At 36.5% G+C, this 22,365-nt stretch overlaps 1 protein-coding gene across 9 annotated transcripts in view; it reads left to right on the plus strand.

Annotated features, from left to right (window-relative positions):
• The window catches only part of WDR17 (WD repeat domain 17), a 104,852-nt gene that overhangs the window by 14,245 nt on the left and 68,242 nt on the right, over positions 1–22,365 (plus strand). For 5 of the 9 annotated variants that reach the window (XM_021075880.1, XM_021075873.1, XM_021075875.1 and 2 more), the window contains exons 2-4: positions 3,021–3,185; positions 10,854–10,975; positions 21,012–21,140. In XM_021075880.1, coding sequence (XP_020931539.1) covers positions 10,910–10,975; positions 21,012–21,140 — 195 coding nt within the window. In that variant the 5' untranslated portion in view covers positions 3,021–3,185; positions 10,854–10,909. Of the gene's footprint in view, positions 1–3,020; positions 3,186–10,853; positions 10,976–21,006; positions 21,141–22,365 lie in introns of those variants that run through there. The other 4 variants (XM_021075876.1, XM_021075874.1, XM_021075882.1 and 1 more) reach the window with 4 other exon arrangements.

Consider the following 22,365-nt stretch of genomic DNA (forward strand, 5'->3'; position numbering starts at 1 on the left):
TACTTGAGCTTGTAATAATCTTCCAATTTTACTTTTACTTGTAATTTTAATCCACTCTCATATAATGTATAACTGTTATAATTTTATTTATATATGCCGTCATACTGTTTGTTTTCTTAGATTCACAAATATTTTGTTAGTAACATTTTCCTTCAATTAACTTGTTAATGATATGTTTGCTTACTGTTTTTTTTGTAGCTACCCCAGAGATTCCAGCATGTAACTCTGACTCAATACAATTTAATGCAAAGATGACTTTTACCTCTTCATTGACATGAACTCCATTTATCTGGCTCTCACCTTTTGTGTTATCATTTTCATATAATTTAATGCTACAGATATTTTAAACAGTACGGTTAATGTTTTGTATAGTGAATATCTAGTTGTATTTAACCACATATTTATCTTTCTGATGTTCTCCATTCTCTCTAACATTTTCATATTTCTGTCTAGAATAATTTTTCTTCTACCCAAATAGCTCCCTTTAACATTTCTTTCTAGTTTAGGCCTACTGGCAGTAAATTCCCTATTCTTTGTTCATATGATAGCGTCATAATTTCTGTCTTCACCCGTAATTTCTATACCCATATTTTCACTGGGTGTAGAATTCTAGGTGTGTCTATGTTTTTTTTTTTGTCCTCATAACTTAAAAATGCCATTCCATTGTCTTTTTTGACTTCCGTTATTTTGATTGATCTTGACTATATTGTGATCATTCTTAAGATTTTTTTTTTCCTTTGTCTCTGGATTTCAGCATCTTGCTATGATATATTTAGATAAGATTTTAACTTACCTTGACTGGGATTTGATGAGCTTTAGGAACTTTTTTTTTTGAAATTTACTTTGGAAATTTCTCACTCTATCATTTGAATATTGGTTTTACTACATTTCCTCTCCTTTTTAGACTCCCATTACATATGAATTAACTTTTCAGCATATCTTATCTATTTTTTACGCTCTGTTTTATTTCACCCTTCTTTTGCTCCATGCATTAGTTTTCTTATATGCTATTCATTTCTATTTCATTGCAATAATACTGACTTCTGCTTTATCCAGTCTACTAATAAACTCATCCATTGAGATCTAAATTTCAGACGTTGTGTTTTTTAGTTTTAGAGAATCCATTTTATTTTTACTTTTCATATATTCTGATTTTTTACTTCACCTTCTACTTTTTTTTGTTATTACACATTAAAAATATCATGTGACCTAAGCTAGAGAAAAGTATACAGTTAGATTGTCATTTTGTTACTAGTGATTAGAATCTCCCATAATAGAAAGATGTTGTCAGCCATATGTATTGCTTTTTCGTTGTTCAAGGATGAACTTTCAAATTGTTCTTAGAGTGTAGCTGTTTAATATTTTGGAAGGTCTGGTCAAAGCATGGAGAGCTGGGATGGGAACTGTGTGCATACAGGTCTCTGCCGGCATTTAGGAACATGCTGTTGGAGATCTGTTGGGGGCGCTTTCCTGTGGAATGATGGGGACTAAGGAGTCAGAGATCTATCATGGGTGTGGCATTAAGGCACCCACTGTGGATGGTCATGGCCACAGTCATCAGATTGTCTGCCAGGATTCTTGTGGACCCAAATACATAACCCTAATCTATCCCGTCTCAGTCCTCTGCTGCCTGTGTAGTAGACTCTGCTTTTCATCTGTTTCTGTTGTGAGATTTTTTTATTCCCTGTTTCCATCTTCCTCATCTGCTTGTCCCTGATGTGACTTCTAAAAATATTTGTGGATTAAAAAAATATTAGTGCATATCTCAGAGAGAGACTTAAGTTAACATGTTTTCAAACATGATGGCTGGTGGTGGTAGGTGGGGCAGGAAACCCTAAGGGGAAAATTAAAAGATCCATGAAAATGTCCAAGTGAAGTTAGAAAATATAATCCAGTTATACAGTACTGATCGGCATGTGGACAAGTTCATTTCAGTTTTTTTCCCCCTCTTAATTTTGTTAGTATTAGAAAACACTGCTCTGAGGATTCTTACTGTATAATTTCTTTTTATTTAGATTAGATACCTGACAGCAGTAATGTGTGATTTAGCATTATGTAGCAGCAAAATTTGCACATTAGCCTGATTAGCATTAAAGAAACATTGTGAACTTCCTAGAAATCCCTCTCATGGCTCCTTTCTGTCACTGCTTCCCTTTCCCAAAGAAAAACTCCCTCATAACTTCTAATTGTGTGTATTACCTTTGATTGTTTTCCAACTTTTATAAATGTCATCCTGTGATTAGTATCTGTGAGTTTCAATCATCATTACATAGTATGGTTCATTCATTTTGTTGTGTATGGTTCATTTTTTAAGTATTGGATAGTGCCCCAGTGTATGATTATCCCATAATATTTATCTCCCAGATTTGGGGCATCTGGTTTTTAAGGGAGATTTGTATGTCTCCTTCTCCTTAACCCCCTCTGAGGCTGCCAGACTCCACTTTTGTATCTGTGACAGGTGCTGAGTAAGAAAGAATGCTTTTGCACCTCTGCAAACAGTGGCAGATCTGGGCTTCATTTTGGTTCAAGATGGGTCTGAACCAAAATGAAGCTGCCCAACCTCCTGATGGCTAATGGCTTGTGGGTTTTCCCTTCCCTCAGTTCCTGCATCAGGAAGGAGGGTTATCTGTACCTCCCTCAAGACGCATGAGGTTTGTTTTTCCTCCTTGGCCTTTTGTGCTGAGAGTGAGGGCACGTGTTTCCCCTCTCCTAGTAAGTAGCGCAAGAATTTTGCTTCATTTGAGAGAAGGATTCAGGGACCAATACAGAGTTTTGTGCCTGTCAGCTCTCAGTAGCTGATTGCTTCCCACCTGCCTGACGCACTAAGGTGGATTATGTTTGCTTTGCCCCAGTCTTTCTCCTAAGGACCTGACTGAGGCCTGAGGAAATCTTACAAGTGAGTGCAACTCCACTTGCATCTGGGACCTCCAGTTATTCTAAACGAATGCTGTAGCTCACATGGGCCTTTAAGAACCAATTGCAATTTTATCTGATCTTTTCTCTACCTACTTTTATTACAGCACCTCTTTCTCCCAAGCCCTGTTGAAGATCAAGCCCTTAGTCTGCTGGTCTCTTCCTGGCAGAGCTCCTGACACTTTGGGATTCCCTTGATTACTTTGCAACCTGAGCATTTACTACTGTCTGCCTCCAGAGAGAATATGCTTTCACTTTGGGAAAGCCTGAGGGTAAGGAAGATCACCTCAATCCAGTCAATGAATGAATTTATTTGAAGCTGAGCTTCCATCTTTGTAAGGGGTGGTCAGTTTCATCACTGGTCTCAAGGTGTAGGCCCAGATGGTTCTCATTGTAAGGGCACTGTGATTTGATCACATTTTTCCCTGGCAGCATCTGAACTCCATTTTTTCCTCTCCAGTCCTATGAAATTATGAAAAGCTCTCTATAGCTCCTTAGTATTTCAGCCACTACTTTTATATATTCAGATCTTCTTGGAAAAAGTAGCATTTCCAAGGGGAAATGCTAGAGGCCATGGGATGTTCTCCTGTTGATGGCAGAGGCACAAGGGAGTGAATGGCAACACGTCTTACAGCCAGAGCTTAGAACCAGAACTCTTTGATTTCTGCCCACATATCACTGGGCAAAAAACAAGTAATACACCAAGTCCAAAGATAGTAGGCCAGGATATATCTTCTGCCCGTGATGAAGTCATGTCAAACGTATAGATGCAGAGAGGCATATAAAAGTCAGGACCAGCAGTAAGAACGAAGTTTACTTGTATGTTGTATTAATCCCTGCAGTAAGTTTTATGACATTGCAAACCCTTTTACTTGATTATATTTTAAATTTTCTTTTTATTTTCTTTTTTTAATTGCTTTTTCCCAATGCAATTTTTTTTTCTACTGTACAGCATGGCAACCCAGTTACACATACATCTACACATTCTATTTTTGCACATCATTATGCTCCATCATAAGTGCCTAGACATAGTTCCCAGTGCTACATAGCAGGATCTCATTGCTAATCCATTTTAAAGGAAATAGTTTGCATCTATTAATGCCAAGCTCCCCACCCACCCTCCTCCCTGCCCCTCCCCCTTGGCAACCACAGATCTATTCTTCAAATCTATGATTTTCTTTTCTGTGGAAAGGTTCATTTGTGCTGTATATTAGATTCCAGATGTAAGTGATATCACATGGTATTCATCTTTCTCTTTCTGACTTACTTCACTCAGGATGAGAGTCTCCAGTTCCATCCTTGTTGCTGCAAATGGCATTATTTCATTCTTTTTTATGGCCAAGTAGTATTCCATTGTGTGTATATACTACATCTTCCTCATCCAATCATCTGTCAGTGGACATGTGGGTTGATTCCATGTCTTGGCTATTGTGAATAGTGCTGCAATGAACATGCGGGTGCATGTGTCTTTTTTAAGGAGAGTGTTGTCCAGATATATGCCCAAGAATGGGATTGCTGGGTCATATGGTAGTTCTGTGTATAGATTTCTAAGGTACCTCCATACTGTTCTCCATAGTGGTTGTACCAGCTGACATTCCCACCAACAGTGCAGGAGAGTTCCTTTTCTCCACACCCCTTCCAGCATTTGTTATTTGTGGACTTACTAATGATGGCCATTCTGACTTGTGTGAGGTGGTATCTCATGGTAGTTTTGATTTGCATTTCTCTCTTTTTTTTTTCATTTAAAAAAATTTATTGAAGTATAGTTGATTTACAAGGTTGTGATAGTTTCTGCTGTACAGCAGAGATTCAGTTATACATGTACATATATCTATTCCCTTTCACATTCTTTTCCCACATAGGTTATCACAGAATATTTTTTTACAGAATAAAATACATATATTTAAACACAATTACATTCACATAGATTACTATATCATGGATCTTAAGAAACAGATTAAATATCTCCCTCTGGAGAAGTGGAATGGAAAATATGCTGAGACAAATAGGAAATTTATTCTATGCTTTATCCCATTTTGTATGGCTTTCATCTTTACTATTTAGTATTATCTATTACATTTCAATTTTTCTTTAAAAATTAGCATTATACTAAAATTGTGTATATTATGCTACTAAAATTTATAAAGAAGAAAGCCTTATATTCCATTAAATATTTTATATAGCATAATAAAAATAATAACTTAACTGGTAAGAATAACAAAAATAATACACCCCCTGAAAATAAGTAAAATATAAAATGCATAAATTGGTTAAAAACCAGTGTAACTATATAAATATGTCCTCACAATTTGTTACATCTTATTGATTCTTCAATAAAGGCATTACACCATTCTAGGTGATAAAATAAACAAGACATTATAGACCTTACATTGTACCATGGAGAGAAATGGTTATTAATAACACAATTGTAGAACTGTATTATTTAATTGTACAGTTGCATTATTTAATTATAATTATCATAAATTCTTTGATGGAGAGGAAACCAGAATCAGATCTAAGAAGACTTCAGCATTCCAAGAATGATGTCAAATGACCCCCTTCATGGTGGATTATGCACTTATTTAGTATGAGATATATTTCTTCTCCAGAGATTCCTTATTTGTGTATCAGTTGTAGATTTTTGGTTTGATGTAGGAGTCTATATATATATGAGATTGTTTTAAGTTTTTGGTGTCTTAATTGCAAGTTCATCTCCAGTATTCTGCATTTGTACCCACTTCTTCTCATGATTTCTGATTTTGGTGGTATAATTGTGCATGGATGATTTCATATCTTTACTGTATATATACCTTTACTATATACGGTGAGCCTTGTCATGTGTGGAATTTTTGTTTCCTGTTGCTGTCTTTTCTTTTCTGCCTAGAGAAGTTCCTGTAGTATTTGTTGTAAGGCTGGTTTGGTATTGCTGAATTCTCTAAACTTTTGCTTATCTGTGAAGGTTTTGATTTCTCCTTCAAATCTGAATGAGAACCTTGCTGGGTAAAGTAATCTTGGTTGAAGGTTTTTTCCTTTCAGCACATTAAGTATATCATGCCACTCCCTTCTGGCCTGCTGATTTTCTGTTGAAAAATCTGCCGATAAACTTATCGGGGTTCTCTTGTATGTTACTTGTTTCTTTTCCCTAGCTGCTTTCAAGATTTTCTCCTTGTCTTTAATTTTGGTCAGTTTGATTACTATGTGTCTTGGTGTATTCCTCCTTGGGTTTATTTTATGTGGTACTCGTTGTGCTTCCTGGATTTGAGTGAGTGATTCCTTCCTCATGTTAGGGAAGTTTTTGGCTGTTGTCTCTTGGAATATTTTTTCTGTCCCCTTCTCTCTCTCTTCTCCTTCTGCCACCCCTATAAATACAGATGTTGGTGTGTTTAATGTTGTCCCAGAGTTCTCTGAGACTCTTCATTTGTTTTCAATCTTTTTTCTCTTTTCTGTTCCACATTTGTAATTTCTACAAATCTGTCCTTCACCTCCCTTATTCGTTCTTCTTCCTCCCGTATTCTGCTCTTAGCTGCTTCTAGTGAATTTTTTATTTCAGTTATTGTATTTTGCATCTCTTCTTAAGTTTTATATCTTGTGTCTCTTTGGTCAGTGTTTCCTGTAAGTTATCCATCTTTGCCTCCAGTTTATTTCCAATGCCTTGCATCATCTTCAGCATCAGCAGTCTAAAGTCTTTTTCCTGGAGGCTGAGAATCTCCTCATTGCTTAGCTGATTTTCTGGGGTTTTTCCTTTCTCCCTCATCTGAGTTATAGTTCTCTGTCTTTTCACTTGTATAGGTTTTTGGTGTGGTGACCTTTTTACAGATGATAGAGTTGTAGCCTCTCTTACTTCTGGTGTCTGCCCCCCTTGTGGCTGAAGTCAGTATAGGGGCTTGCTGTAGGCTTCCTGATGGGAGGGGCTGATGCCTGCCCCCTGGTAGGTGGAGCCGATTCTGATCCCTCTGGTGGGTGTGGCTTAGTCTCTGGATGGGATTAGAGGCAGCTGTGTGCCTGAGGGGTCTTTAGGCAGCCTGTTTATTGAGGGGCGGGGCTGTGATCCCACCTGGATTGTTGTTTGCTGCCCTGGGGCTTCTCAGTGGGGACTGACGGGTGGTGCCAGATTTTCCCAAAATGGCCACCTCCAGAGAAAGGCATGCTGCTGAATATTCCCAAGAGCTTTGCTTCCAGTGTCCTTCCCTCACAAAAAGCTAAATTCACACTGTTTTCCCAGGATGTCCTCCAAGAACTGCAGTCAGGTTTGACCCAGATTCCTATGGAGACTTTGCTTTGCCCTGGGACCCAGTGCATGTGAAAGTCTGTGTGTGCCTTTTAGGAATGGGGTCTCCATTTCCCCCAGTCCTGTTGAGCTCCTGCACACAAGCCCCACTGGCCTTCAATGCCAGATGCTCCAGGGGCTCTTTCTCCCAGTGCCAGATCCCCATATGTGAGAGTTTGATGTGGGGCTCAGAACTCTCACTCCTGTAGGTGAGTCTCTGTGAACCAGTTAGTTTCCAGTCTGTGGGGCTTCCCACCCGGGAAGTATGGGGTTGTTTATATCGTGAAATCGCCCCTCCTACCTCTTGATGTGGCCTCTTCTTTTTCTTCTGGAGTAGGGTATCTTTTTTAAGGTTTCCGGTCCATTTGGATGGAGATTGCTCAGCTTTTAGTTGTGAATTTTGTTGTTTTTAGGAGAGAAGTTGAGCTCCAGTCCTTCTATTCCGCCATCTTAATCCTCTCTCCTGCATTTCTCTAATAATCAGGGATGTTGAGCATTTTTTCATGTGTTTGTTGGCCGTCTGTACATCTTCTTTGGTAAAATGTCTATTCAGGTCTTTTGCCCATTTTTCCATTGGGTTGTTGGCTGTTTTTTGCTGTTGAGTTGTATAAATTGTTTGTATATTTTGGAGATTAAGACCTTGTCAGTTGCATCGTTTGAAACTATTTTCTCCCGTTCTGTAAGTTGTCTTTTTGTTTTCTTTTTGGTTTCCTTTGCTGTGCAAAAGCTGACATCTAGCCACTGATTCTTGTCATTTCCTTCCATCACTAATCTTAAAAGCAGTAGGAATTTTCTGATTATGCATTAAGTTAAATTTGTGATTTTAAACAATAAATTAGTCAGTTAGAACCCTGGACGAATACAGATATGAAGATGTGGAGTAAGTGTCACTAGGACCCTGCTCTTCCTGTCTCAGTTCCCTCTTAGTGATCCTGACATGCCTCCCCTCTGAGGTCAGCTAAAGGTTTCAACTCTGCACTTCTGACAGTCCTAACCAATCAAGAAGATGTTAAGAGTTGAAAACTAGTGGCCATTCTTATACTAAATGAACCAGATTCTGTCTACTTTCAGATAATCAAAATACTTGGAGTACATTCATGTAATATGTATATTTTTATGTGAGATAATATTTCATCTGAGATTCCATGATGTGAAATATTTTACTTTTCTTAGTTCTTATAGTTCCTGTGGGAAATTATTAGGAAATAAGACATAAGAACTATTATGTGCCCTATAAACAAAGCATTAGGTTTAATAATATTGGATTTATAATGATATAGTAAATACATACTTGGTACCTGGTGTGATTATGAAACAGTTTTACCAAGTTTCATTTTATTTTACCCTTTAAAAAATAATTTTTAAATAATCCCATTAGCCATTTCTCTGCAAGAAATTGAATGGTAATCCCATTTCACTTGTTGATGAGAACATCGTGTATAATTTGGATACATTTATTTAGACACTTTCCAAGATCCAGCAGTATGTACCTTTAGTTCGTGTGAACTGACACTAGTTGGCAAATTCTTCCACCATATGTCAATTCACTCAACAAATATTTTGTACCTTCTATTCACATGTGTATTACCTCCTTTATCTTGGGGAATTCACAGTTTTTGTCTACAGAAAATAATCACTCTCCAGTGCACACAAATATAGACTTAGAGGCATGCAAATGAAGGATTTGATGCATTTGAGAAATGCTTCAAAGAAAAGAGATATTAGTGGGTCTTAATAAATGTGAAACAACTTATTATTTGCAGAAAAAGGGGAAAGACAGCTCAGGCAAAGATGTTTCATAACTTAAAGGTATAAAGTCATGCTGGTAGAGATCATCTTTAGCAATTGCAGTGAAAGCAGGGTAGTAAGGAAGGTATTTCATTAGGTTGTGCAATATATCATGAGGGGTTTCACTAAAACAGTGGCCTTAGAGACAGAGAGAAGGGGATTTTGCGAGACATGTTGAAGGTAGTTGTTAAGACTTGGTGATCAAACATAGTGGGAGGTGGAGGGGAAGATGATGAAAGAATTAAAGCTGACTTGATATTTTTATTTTGGGTCACTGATGAGTATAATGATGTTTAGTGATAGTCACTGGAACGGGAGATGCAGGCAAAGGAAGAATGTTCCAGGGTATGCTTAGCTTTACTGATATTCATGTCGAGATGACCAGACACGAGGCTGTGGATCTAGGTGGAGTAGGTACTTTGAAATGGACTTTAAGAGCTTGGCATTGGAGACTGGAGCCACTGAAATGGGGGCAAGGTAACCAGGTATACCTTGGGCAAGTGCTAGCTATAGGTTCAAGGTGGGGTAGAAAAAAAGCTTAACGCAGGACATAAACACAGAACTGTAACTAGAAATAAGCAATAGACAGGAGAGACAACAAAGAGGGGGCACAAACCCAGAGGATAGGACATTGCAGGAGATGCAGATGCTGAGCAGTTAGAAACCCAAAAGGTGGGACAGAAACATGGTCCCAGGGAAGTCATCAAGACGTAAACAAATTGAACAAGAGGTTGTACCAGTCCTGGAACTTCCTGCAGAAGTCAGAGCCTATTCCCAAGTATTTTGACCTGGGACTCCATGAATATATCATTAAGCATATTTCTAGAGAATAAGAAAAAGAAAGGAATTCTGAAGAAATGTGCCATGTTCCATCTGATACATTTTTAGAGTGAGCTAAGGCTCATCTCAGCCAGCTACAGTGATACTTATGTGTCATACATGAGTGACTTTCTGTGTGAGAACAAAAGCTATCTTACTTTTGGGATATGAAGAATGGAATATTCAAATTACTCACATTGTTTTCTTTTTCTTCCCACTCATCTCCTCCCTCCCTCTCTTCCTTCTTTCCTTTATTCTCCACTGAGGTGTAAGGCTTTGATGAGTTGGGTCAGGGAGAGATCACCCAGAACCTCTAAACTTTATAGAGGATGTTTCAAAGTCCAAACATTCTCCAGTACACCAAGTACCCTTCTCTTATTAAGTGTGGCGAGTAAATAATTTCTTTGAGAAGTGAGTAAAAATAAAATGAAGTCAGATTCATGTGATTTTGACTCTCTTTTGGACATATTAGCACTCTGTTAAGTGATGTACTGTCTCTAGCCTTTTGAGGCACTTAGGTAATTGGCAGTCAGCCAACTGTGAGAGGATTTAACTTTCAACCATGGAGCTGAAAGCACATGGAAATATAGAATTGGCCTTGTTGTTGTACACCTTTTAACCTGGAGGCTTTATTCTAGTTTTATGTCCAACTCCCGAGGTTGAAAATGGAACTAATTTTCTGCTTCCTGTTTTTTTATGGTTTTTCCAGATTCTTTATCATTAACTTTTCCATATTCCTTATTTTAAAGAAATAATTAGCCTGTTTCTTGCAAAAGTTAAATCTAACTTGTTTTTTAGAAAGAAAACTGAAGGCCTAATAAAATATTTGACATAGCATTCCCTAGTCCTATACAACGTAATTATCATTTGATTTATTTCTCTTTTGATTGTATGTAGGCTTACATTTTCTGGTTTAGCATTATTTTTACAGATACTGTAATTTATCAGTTATTAAAAATGTTCCATCTGAAATGTTTGTGCACTTCTAGCTTCTTGTACTGAACAACATTTCATAAAGCAGAGTTTGCTAAAGCTATTTGGTTGAAACACATTGTTATTACTTTAGGTGCCGACTATTCCGATGCTGGTTTCCAATTGCCTTGATTAAAGTAGAAACAATCTATGGCTTGGATGACTTACATTTCACATTGGTTTGAGCAAGATGATTGGTATGAAGGACTACAAAGAGTAAGATATATTTATGTTGTAATTGTAGTTCTCTGTGGGTTTTTTTTTTTTTTCTTTTTTTTTCTGCTTCTCATGCAGCTGTATTTCAGTGTCATTTATGTTGTGGATAGTTTTGCATTGCAAAATTCTGGGAGCAAATAAGATACTCATGTGATAGATTTGAAAGCAGAGGCAAGAAGATAAAATAGAAGGATAGACATAGTTATAGACTGAAGAAAAGGGTTTTTTTTTCTATCCTGGTTTCAGATGAATTCTTAATGTTTTCCGATTGTCTTTAGGCTTTAAAGATAAAATAAGATTCTTTCTAATGAGATTAATGTATGACAATAGTAATAATGTCAAGATAGTCATTTTAATGAAAGAAAACCACTTCATGATAGCTAGAAGTATGGATGATTAATACTGTGCATTATAATAAAATTGTAAAGGAAAATGAGAAAATGTTCTAAAAAAGAGTGCCATGTTCCATTTGATAAATTTTTAGGCAATTAATAATGTTTCAAAGGCATTTGCATTGTTACCATGGCAACTTTTGCATAGTATTTTCAATATAGCTATTCTGATCTATTATTACAGTAGCAAAAAACTGCCATTTTTAAATGCACTTTCTTAAAATGGATTTAGATTAGAATAACATAGGATTTCTCTTTATGTTCATCTTTTTAATGAAAGATATCTTAATTATTTAGATGAAAGCAATTTGTGGATTTCTCTTTCCATTCATGAGTGGAACAAAAGACCCAGAATATCTTTGTGTAGTTTTACCAGCTTTTTCCTCATTGTCGTTTGAAGGCATATATACTAAAGATATGCAGTACTGAATTTTTCTTCCTCTTTACTTCTTCAGGGTCTTATTTTAATCATATCAATCAAGGATTTTTTTTCAGTATTTTACTTCTTTTTAATTATCTTTTTAGTTGTAAATCCTCAGCCGTTTAAAGCCTCTTGGGTATTTTCTTCAATTTTTTTATTTTTCAGCTGTGAGAAAAGCTGGTAAACATCTCGGGAGCCAGTAAGTATCTCACTCTGGAGAATAAGCCTCATGGTGGAATCCTAAAGCAATCTGCAGAAGAAGGTTGAGAATTAGTGGGTAGCCTTCCATCCTGAATTCCAGCCTGATCCATAGATGATAGATATATCTTAGCTTATGAGTTTAATAGTAGGTTCAAAGTTGCACTGGACACACACACTCACACACAGACATATACACATGCACTATAACTCTGGTGTCCTTTTTTGTATTGTGTGTATGCATTTTAAATGTAATAACAGTTCATTTCTAATGTTCAAGTATAATCCATATCTTCCTCCTTTGGAGGGTTTAGGGATGATGATCTAATTGGGGGAAAGGGATGACTGATTTTAAGAAAATGCTTTTACTAAAATTTTGTGTTGTGTTCCTTTATAGTGATTTTAAGGCAGCTCCTAGAGATTATGAGAACTCAAAATTCTTTCCCACCACCATAACCCCAGTCAGCCCTTTAACACACTATTGGCCTTTATAAGTGAATTCCTATTTCTAAGGCATATCAAAGGAATAGCTGTTCTTATGTATAGATATAGTTCAATCTTAAAATTGCCATATCCTGAGTTTTAGCTTTTCCTGGCTCAAGTTTTGCTCAGTTCTTATACAGACTTAGATGACAATGAAAGATCTCATTCTAAATAATGAAAACTGAAACATGAATATTGACTTTAATTTCTCTTAAAATTTCAGCTTATAATTTTTCAGATGATATGTATGTGCATATAATCAGCATTCAGCATAGCAGATTTTTCAATAGTTATTTTTTAAATGTTTACAGGAAAATGTAGCTGAATTTTTTAGTTTAAAATTATAATTTAGAAATATAGTGTTTGAAAGATCACATATGAGTTTTATGTTTAGAACACTAAAGTGGTCTTTATACTTTGATATAATTAATATTTATGGCACATGTATATAATTTCCACAGACACACAGACACATATGTATGAACTTGATTTTAACTTATTTTTATTTTTGGCAGTGTTGTAACTCTAGCTATATTTAAATTTCATGATGATGTCATGTAGTCTTGCATATTCAGAAGTGAACTTTATTATTATACAGATCTAATGCAAAATATACTCTTATCACTTGTTTTTTTACATTTCATACACTTATTTCACAGTAATTATGTGTGTGTTGTGCATTTCATATAATATAAGATTGAAACCAAAAGTAGAATTTAGGTTAAAAATATAAAAATGATACCACTGCAGGGCTGTAGTTGCCGGGCTACTGATGTTGTCAGTTGCAAGTGAGATGACACAAAGCCCAGACTTTCTTCCTGAATCCTGTGTAAATCTGCAGTGTTCATGAATTGCAGGGTACTTCATCTTTAAAGTGTGTGCATTGTGTCTGGGTCAAAAAAGATGATGTTTTCTGAAACAACAGATCTTAGAATGGACATGGAAATTCTTCAGTAGTTCATATAAAATTGAAACATATGCTTAAATAAAGATAAAAGTGCATAATATTTATCTGAAATATAAAATTACCTATCACATTCAGTTAAAATATATTTGTTTACCTATATATGTCACATTTTGGTAGGGCTTATATTTAAAATATAAACATATATTTTGAAATGGACTTTCAGTTGAACACTTTCTATTTTCAGTAATGCAGAATCACTAATTATATAAACATTAATGCTGACTACAAAGATATCAAAAGCTTCTGGACATTTCTTTTTATCTCCTTGGCAACTGTAGATATCAACTTAAAAAGGCTAAATAGCATTATATATATATATTTATGATACTTTTGAAAAACAAATAGAAGTTTTAAATTCTAGCTAGTTAAATTCATAATTCAGATTTGTAGATGCAACAGTATTCATATGCTTAATGATGCACGATTTTTTAAATAGTTCATTAAAAATCCTAATTTTTTTTAACAAGCTGCCATTTTGTTTTGTCCTATTCATTGTTGTAATGGCTGGTGTGGACAAGTTATTCAATTTTGAATTTAAAAAGGGTTTAAGTTGTTGAACTATCAGATTATAAAAACTACTTAGGAGCATACCAAGGCATACCAAATTGTACAACAATATTGAAATGTTTATATTATCTGAATTTGGAAGCTAAATAGTAGTATATCGAGATAAACTGACAAAGTAAAAATGTATTGGCATGGATTTAGAAGTAATTTGTTTGTTTTTAATAAATGAAGAGTTAGCAGAGGGACTTTTAGTTTCCAGTTTGGCATGTAAAGAGCTTAGAAGTCTTCACTCTGGCCTACAACAAAAAGTGAAAACTGAAAAATCAACAACTCTTCTTAGATTCGTAAGAGAAGAGAGGTCTCAAGGCAAACTGCTGCCCCCAAATTAGAGAGACAGACAGGTAGATACAGAGAATCTCAACTCACCAGAGCAGAAACTCACCAGCAGAAGCCTCTGTGGGAACCAGAGGCAGAGTGGAAAGCCTGAACTGTAATTGATAAATTGCTAGAGGCTCATGCATCAAGTTCGAGAGTTAAAAACTCCAGGGGGACCCAGTAATAGGGAGGTCTCCAGGATTTTCTGTTTTACCTCCAGGACCTCCACCACATTTTCATAGTAACTATCAGAGAAAGAGCCCTTCATGCTTCTGGCAAGGGGAGAGGAAAAGGAATTATTTTGAACTATGTGAGAGCACCATGTTCTTACCAAGGTTGCCATCAGGAGAAACTACTTTACCGCAGCCTGACCTGCAGGGATTATATCAGCACCTAACCTCTGTGGGGAAGGGAAATACCCAGCTGTTATAGCCATCCTGTCCCACCCAAGGGGAGAAAAATTTCCAAGAATACTGGTGACATTCACATTCCGCAGGCACAGACTCACCAGCGACAGAGACCTAATCATAGGACTGCAGGAAGCTTTCTCTCCATTACATTACTAAAGGTCTGTTTACCACTGTTCCTTTCAGCTGGTGCATGATGTTCTCCTTTCAACAAAAAATTACAAGTCATACTGAAAGGCAAAAACACAACTTAAAAGAGATTAAATAAGCACTGGCACCAAAGTTGAAAATGGCAGGTGTGTTGGAATCTATTAGACCAAGAATTTTTTTAAAACTATGATAAAATGCCAAGAGCTGGAGTTCCCGTCGTGGTGCAGTGGTTAACGAATCCGACTAGGAACCATGAGGTTGCCGGTTCGGTCCCTGCCCTTGCTCAGTGGGTTAACGACCGGCGTTGCCGTGAGCTGTGGTGTAGGTTGCAGACGTGGCTCGGATCCTGCGTTGCTGTGGCTCTGGTGTAGGCCGGTGGCTACAGCTCCGATTCAACCCCTAGCCTGGGAACCTCCATATGCCACGGGATTGGCCCAAGAAATAGCAACAACAAAAGACAAAAGACAAAAAAAAAAAAAAAAAAAAAAAAAAAAATGCCAAGAGCTTTTAGGGGAAGAATAGACAGTAGGAAAGAACAGATAGATAATATAAACAAAGAGATGGAAATTCTAATCATCGACAAGAAATACAAGAGATGAGAAACACTATAGCAGGAATGAAGAATACCTTATCGATTGGACATGGCTGAGGAAAGAATCTCTGAACTTGAGAATATAATAGAAACTTACAAAACTGAAAAGCAAAGAGAAGTAAAGGATGAAAAGCATAATATCCAGGAAATGTGGGACAACTACAAATGTACAACTACATTTCCACTCATGTAATGCAAATGCTAGAAGAAGAAAGAGAGAAAGGGAGAGAAGTAATAATTGAAAAAATAATGACTTAGAATTTCCTAAAATTAATATTAGACAACAAACCACAAATCCAGAAAACTTAGAGAATACTAAGGAGGATATAGAATACTAAGGTGCAAAAAAAAAAAAAAAAATTGCACCTAGGAAAATGATACCCAAATTTCAGGAAATCAAAGGCAGAAGTCTTAAAAGAAGCCAGAGAAAATAAACACTACCTATAGAGGAACAAAGGTCAGAATTACATCCACTCCTCAGAAATCAGGCAAGCCAGGAAAGAGTGGAATGAAACATTTACAGTGTTGAGAAAGTGGACATCCCTGTCTTGTTCCAGATTTTAGTGGGAAGGTTTTCAGCTTTTCTCCATTGAGTATTATATTTGCTGTGGGTTTGTCATAAATGGCTTTGATTATGTTAAGGAATGTTCCCTCTATACCCCCTTTGGTGAGAATTTTTATCGTAAATGGATGTTGGACTTTGTCAAATGCTTTTTCGGCATCTATTGAGATGATCATATTAAATCTGAAACAAGACAGGAATGCCCACTCTCGCCACTGCTATTCAGCATAGTATTGGAAGTCCTAGCCACAGCAATCAGAAAAACAAAAGAAATAAAAGGCATCCAAATAGGAAGAGAAGAGATAAAACTGTCACTGTATGCAGACAACATGATACTATATATAGAAAACCCCAAAGATTCAACCCAAAAACTGCTTGAACTGATCAACAAATTCAGCAAAGCAGCAGGATATAAGATTAACATTCAGAAATCAGTCACATTTCTGTATACTAACAATGAAACTTTAGAAAAGGAATACAAAAACACAATACCTTTTAAAATTGCACCCCAGAAAATCAAATACCTGGAAATACACCTGACCAAGGAGGCAAAGGACCTATATGCCGAGAACTATAAAACATTAATCAAGGAAATTAAAGAAGATGTAAAGAAATGGAAAGATATCCCATGCTCCTGGATTGGAAAAGTTAATATTATAAAAATGGCCACACTACCCAAAGCAATCTGTAGATTTAATGAAATCCCTATCAAATTACCCATGTCATTTTTCACAGAACTAGGACAAACAATCCAAACATTTACATGGAACCACAAAAGACCCAGAATTGCCAAAGCAATCCTGAGAAACAAAAACTATCAGGAGGCATAACTCTCCCAGACCTCAAGCAATATTACAAAGCCACAGTCATCAAGACAGTGTGGTACTGGTACCAAAACAGACATACCGACCAATGGAACAGAATAGAGAACCCAGAAATAAACCCCATCACCTATGGTCAATTAATCTTTGGCAAAGGAGGCAAGAACATAAAATGGGAAAAAGACAGTCTATTCAGCAAGAATTACTGGGAAACCTGGACAGCTGCATGTAAATCAATGAAACTAGAATATACCATTGCACCATGCACGAAAATAAACTTGAAATGGCTTAAAGACTTAAATATAAGAGAAGACACCTTCAAACTCCCGGAAGAGAATATAAGCAAAACATTCTCTGACATCAACGTTACAAATGTTTTCTCAAGTCATTCTTCCAAAACAACAGAAATAAAAGCAAAAATAAACCAATGGGACCTAATCAAACTGACTAGCTTTTGCATAGCAAAGGAAACCAAAAAGAAAACAAAAAGACAACTTACAGATGGGAGAAAATAGTTTCAAATGATGCAACTGACAAGGGCTTAATCTCCAGAATATACAAACAACTTATACAACTCAACAGCAAAAAATAAATAAATAAATAAATAAAAGCCAACAACCCAATGGAAAATGGGCAAAAAACCTGAATAGACATTTTACCAAAGAAGATGTACAGATGGCCAACAAGCACATGAAAAAATGCTCAACATCCCTGATTATTAGAGAAATGCAAGTCAAAACTACCATGAGATACCACCTCACACAAGTCAGAATGGCCATCATTAGTAAGTCCACAAATAACAAATGCTGGAAGGGGTGTGGAGGAAAGGGAGCCCTCTTGCACTGTTGGTGGGAATGTTCTGGTACAACCACTATGGAGAACAGTATGGAGGTACCTTAGAAATCTATGCACAGAACTACCATATGACCCAGCAATCCCATTCTTGGGCATATATCTGGACAAAACTCTCCTTAAAAAAGACACATGCACCCGCATGTTCATTGCAGCACTATTCACAATAGCCAAGACATGTAAACAACCCAGATGTCCACTGACAGATGATTGGATGAAGAAGATGTGGTATATATACATAATGGAATACTACTCAGCCATAAAAAGGAATGACATAATGCCATTTGCAGCAACATGGATGGAACTGGAGACTCTCATCCTGAGTGAAGTAAGTCAGAAAGAGAAAAACAAATACTATATGATATCACTTATATCTGGAATCTAATATATGGCACAGATGAACCTTTCCACAGAAAAGAAAATCATGGACTTGGAGAATAGATCTGTGGTTGTCTGGGGGAGGAGGAGGGAGTGGGATGAATTAGAAGCTTGGGGTTAATGGCCACAAACTATTGCTTTTGGAATGGGTTAACAATGAGATCCTGCTGTGTAGCACTGAGAACTATGTATAGATACTTACAACGGAGCATGACAATGGGAGAAAAAAGTATGTATACATGTATGTGTAACTGGGTCCCCATGCTGTACAGTCAGGAAAAAAATTGTGTTGGAGAAATAACAATAAAAGTAAATAAATAAAGTGTTGAGAAAAACAAAACACCAACCTAAAAATCTGTACCTTGTGAAACTATCCTTCAGAAGTGAAGGAGAAATAAAGTCTTTCTTAGACAAACAAATATTTGGAATTTGTTGCCAGTAGACCTACCTTGCAAGAAATGTTAAAAAAAAAAAAAAAGTTCTTCAAAGAGAAAGATAAGTATATAGGTTGGAAATTCAGATCTATATAAACAGAAGATGTCCTTCAGTAGGTGAATGGGTAAACTGTGCTACATTTAAACAATGGACTATTATTCAGCACTAAAAAGAAATGAGCTATCAAGCCATGAAAAGACATCGAAGAACATTGAGTACATGTTACTAAGCATAAGAAACTGACCTGGAAAGACTCCATACTATATAGTTTCCAGCTATGTTCTGGAAAAGGCAAAACTATGGAGACAGTAAAAAGGACAGGGGTTACCAGCAGTTAGGAAGGAGAGAGGGATGAATGGGCAGAGCACAGAGGATTTTTAGGACAGTGAATCTACTCTGCATAATGTATGTCATTATGCACTTGTCAGTACCCATAGAAGGCACATGCCAAGAGTGACTCTTTTTTTTTTTTTGCCTTTTTTTTTTTGTTGTTGCTGTTGTTGTTGCTATTTCTTGGGCCGCTCCCGCGGCATATGGAGGTTCCCAGGCTAGGGGTTGAATCGGAGCTGTAGCCACCGGCCTACGCCAGAGCCACAGCAACGCGGGATCCAAGCCGCGTCTGCAACCTACACCACAGCTCACGGCAACGCCGGATCGTTAACCCACTGAGCAAGGGCAGGGACCGAACCGGCAACCTCATGGTTCCTAGTCGGATTCGTTAACCACTGCGCCACGACGGGAACTCCCCAAGAGTGACTCTTAACGTAAACTATTGGACTTTGGATGATAGTGATGTGTCAGTGCAGGTTCATTGTAACCAATGTACCATCTGGTTGATAGGTTGGTTGTGCATGTTGCGGGGGTTGGGGAAGGACTGGCGGGGATGAATGGAAAATCTCTGTAATTTCTGTTCAGTTTTACTGTAAACCTAAAACTGCTCTAAAATGAAGTTTATTAATTTTTTAAAGTAAAAGAAGTTAGCAGAAATGAAAATTCTTTTTTTTTTTAATTTTTATTTTTTTTTTTTTTTTATTTTCCCACTGTACAGCAAGGGGGTCAGGTTATCCTTAGATGTATACATTGTAGTTACAATTTTTTTTTTTTTTTAGAAAAATCTTTAAATGACTCCATTTCACCTGTCCATTTATATATCCTTCTTTTATGTTTCTTTTCCAAATACAAACTCAAATTTGTTTAAACATAAATCAGAAAGCACTTTTACTTACACACAGATGTTATTAGTAGTAACAAGATATCCCAAGGATAAACTGTAAAAGCCTATTTAATTCACATGTGGTTGAAATAATGTATATTTACAGTGAAAAATAATGTTGTTATTATTACTTGGAAAAAAAAAGTATATGTATTTTATTTATCAAGGATGTTCGGCATCCTTAGGGGAGAAATAAAGCAGATTTTTGTACCAGTTTATTGTAAGTGTCAGAGGTTAATAGCACAGTTTTTATCATGCCAACTTTTCCGGCAAATCATTTATTTACTTTTTTGTAAATATATCACTAATTCCATTCAGATAAGGAGACTTAATGGGACGAAGGTAGAAGGAATTGGGGAAGAAAGAGAAGAGGAAAAAGCAAGAGATCTTTTCAGGAAGTAAAAATTGAAATAGAAAAGATATAAGGAAGAAAGTAGCCGCATAAATAAATGAGAGATAGCATAACTGACTCTGGGAATGGTCTGGCCCGAAATCCTCTGCTCTGCTACATAAGTGATTTTTATTCAGTAGTTTCCAACTTCCTTCTGTCCCCTCTTCACAATGAACACTGCTTTAACGCAGCTTGTTTTCCTGTGTTGTACATTCAAATAGTTTTTGTGAAGACTTTGAGTCAATGTGAAGACTGTCAAGTTCGAAGACAGAAGTCACAGTCCTCTCAGTGTTGGCTCTCGGTGTATTACATTTAAATTTGCTGCCTTGAACAAATCGTCCATATTTAAAATTGGAATATTTATATAAAAACTGGATATTTCAATTTCCCTGGGAAGTTCCATAAATCTGGCAACATGAAATGACTTTCTCCAGTGGTCTGGAGACTTTGGATAGGATATGCACTTTATATGGGGTATCCTTCTCCAGTGGTACTAGACCCTTTAGACAGGATGTTCACATCCTATGGGCTGGCCTTCTCCAGTGGTCCTAGAGGCTTTGGATAGGATGTGCATTTTCTCTTTTACTCTCGTCTGCATTATTCCTTGTAGGATTCCAAACCTTTGGGAATTGTCGGGAATTGTCGTTCCCAAAAGTCAGTTGTTGTTTATTGTTTTATAATCCCTTTCCTCCCTAATTTAAACGACCTGCCTTGATGTCTGTTGACATTTGGAGAGTTCAACTCCTGTCCTCTGAAAGGATACACTGAGATGAATAGTCCTAGTAGAATTTTTTTTGCAGGGCATAAATCTAAGGACTGAGGGACACACAATGAAGAGGATATTTATTGAATAATGGGAATGACTGATATCCCTCTAACTTTGTTTTTCAAGGCAAACATGTCCCAGGTAAGGCAGGTGGGACTGCTGGCTGCTGGATGTCAGCCCTGGAACAAAGATGTGTGTGCAGCCAATGGAGATAGGTTTGCATACTGTGCGACCCTGGCCATCTATGTTTATCAGGTAAAGAATTACTGATTCTTTTCAATTTTTAATTTGATCAGGTAAAATTAATATTTTAATTAATACTTATTTTTAATTCCTGTCACATGAAAAGCTTAATGCTATAAAAATTTATTTATATTTATTTATTTTTTTGCTATTTGTACTACTTTGGTTTTATAAGTCAAGCTTTTAGAAAATGCTTGTATCATAATATTAAAATATTAGCAAACTCTTAATTGATTTAATAATCCTTTATGTGCTATTCATCAAAAAGAACTTCTTCAAAAATTGAAAGTTCCCATTTTATGAATGGCGAGCAAGTAGTTCTTAATTCTTTTAAACTATATTCCCATATAAATAAGTGAAATTCATTTATTCGTTTGTTTCAAGCCTTGCTCAATAACATTTCACATGACAAAATTGTCTTATCATTCGAAGTGGGTAGTCCGTTAGAAATAATTCTATTAAAAATAGTGCAGATAATTTTGAGATATTCTTGGGATAAGAACTTTTATGACTACTTTTTCTTGTCATGGATCCATCTAAACATCTCTTATTAGTTCCTAATCTATACAGCCAGTGCCCTTCTGGACTTGTTCATATAGAGGTGCCATAAGCATCTTCAATCCAAGTCCAGTTTTTCTTCTTAAATCTGGTGCCAGTATTTCAGTGTCACCAGCTAAACATTCCTCTAAACCACAGGTGTGAGTTATCACTAAAACCCTCTTCTACTCACATCCTCTACGCTAGCAAACCAGAACTAAGTCTGGTATTTTCTGTCTTTTACTCTCTTCTTTCCATTCTTCTCACCTGAACTATTATAATAGTCTCTTAATTTTCTCCACCTCTATTTTGATGCCCTCTAATTTATCCTTCAGTGTAATCAATCATCTGTAATGTACATATAAAATTTTGAATCTTCCATTGCTCCACAATCTTTAATATTAACATCCAACCTCATAGTACGATGTCCTTTCACAACCTTCCTGTCTCTGTCTTCCTCCCACTTTGTGCTCCAGACATATCAAGCTAATTGCCTTTTTCGAAACACCTCAGACTCTTTGCATCTTACCTTTGCTTACACTAAGTTTTCAGTTTGTCCACGTTGCCTGTCCAGAGAACGTTTTCTCATCTTTCAAATCTCAGTTAAAATGTCTAAGCTCTTTTCCAAGTTCTGTTTTTTCCTCTTCCTTAGTGAAGGACCTTATGAAATGGGCTGCCTCTCTGCATGCTTCCATTTACC

Source organism: Sus scrofa, chromosome 15 (assembly GCF_000003025.6).
Source record: "Sus scrofa isolate TJ Tabasco breed Duroc chromosome 15, Sscrofa11.1, whole genome shotgun sequence".
Lineage (NCBI taxonomy): Eukaryota > Metazoa > Chordata > Mammalia > Artiodactyla > Suidae > Sus > Sus scrofa.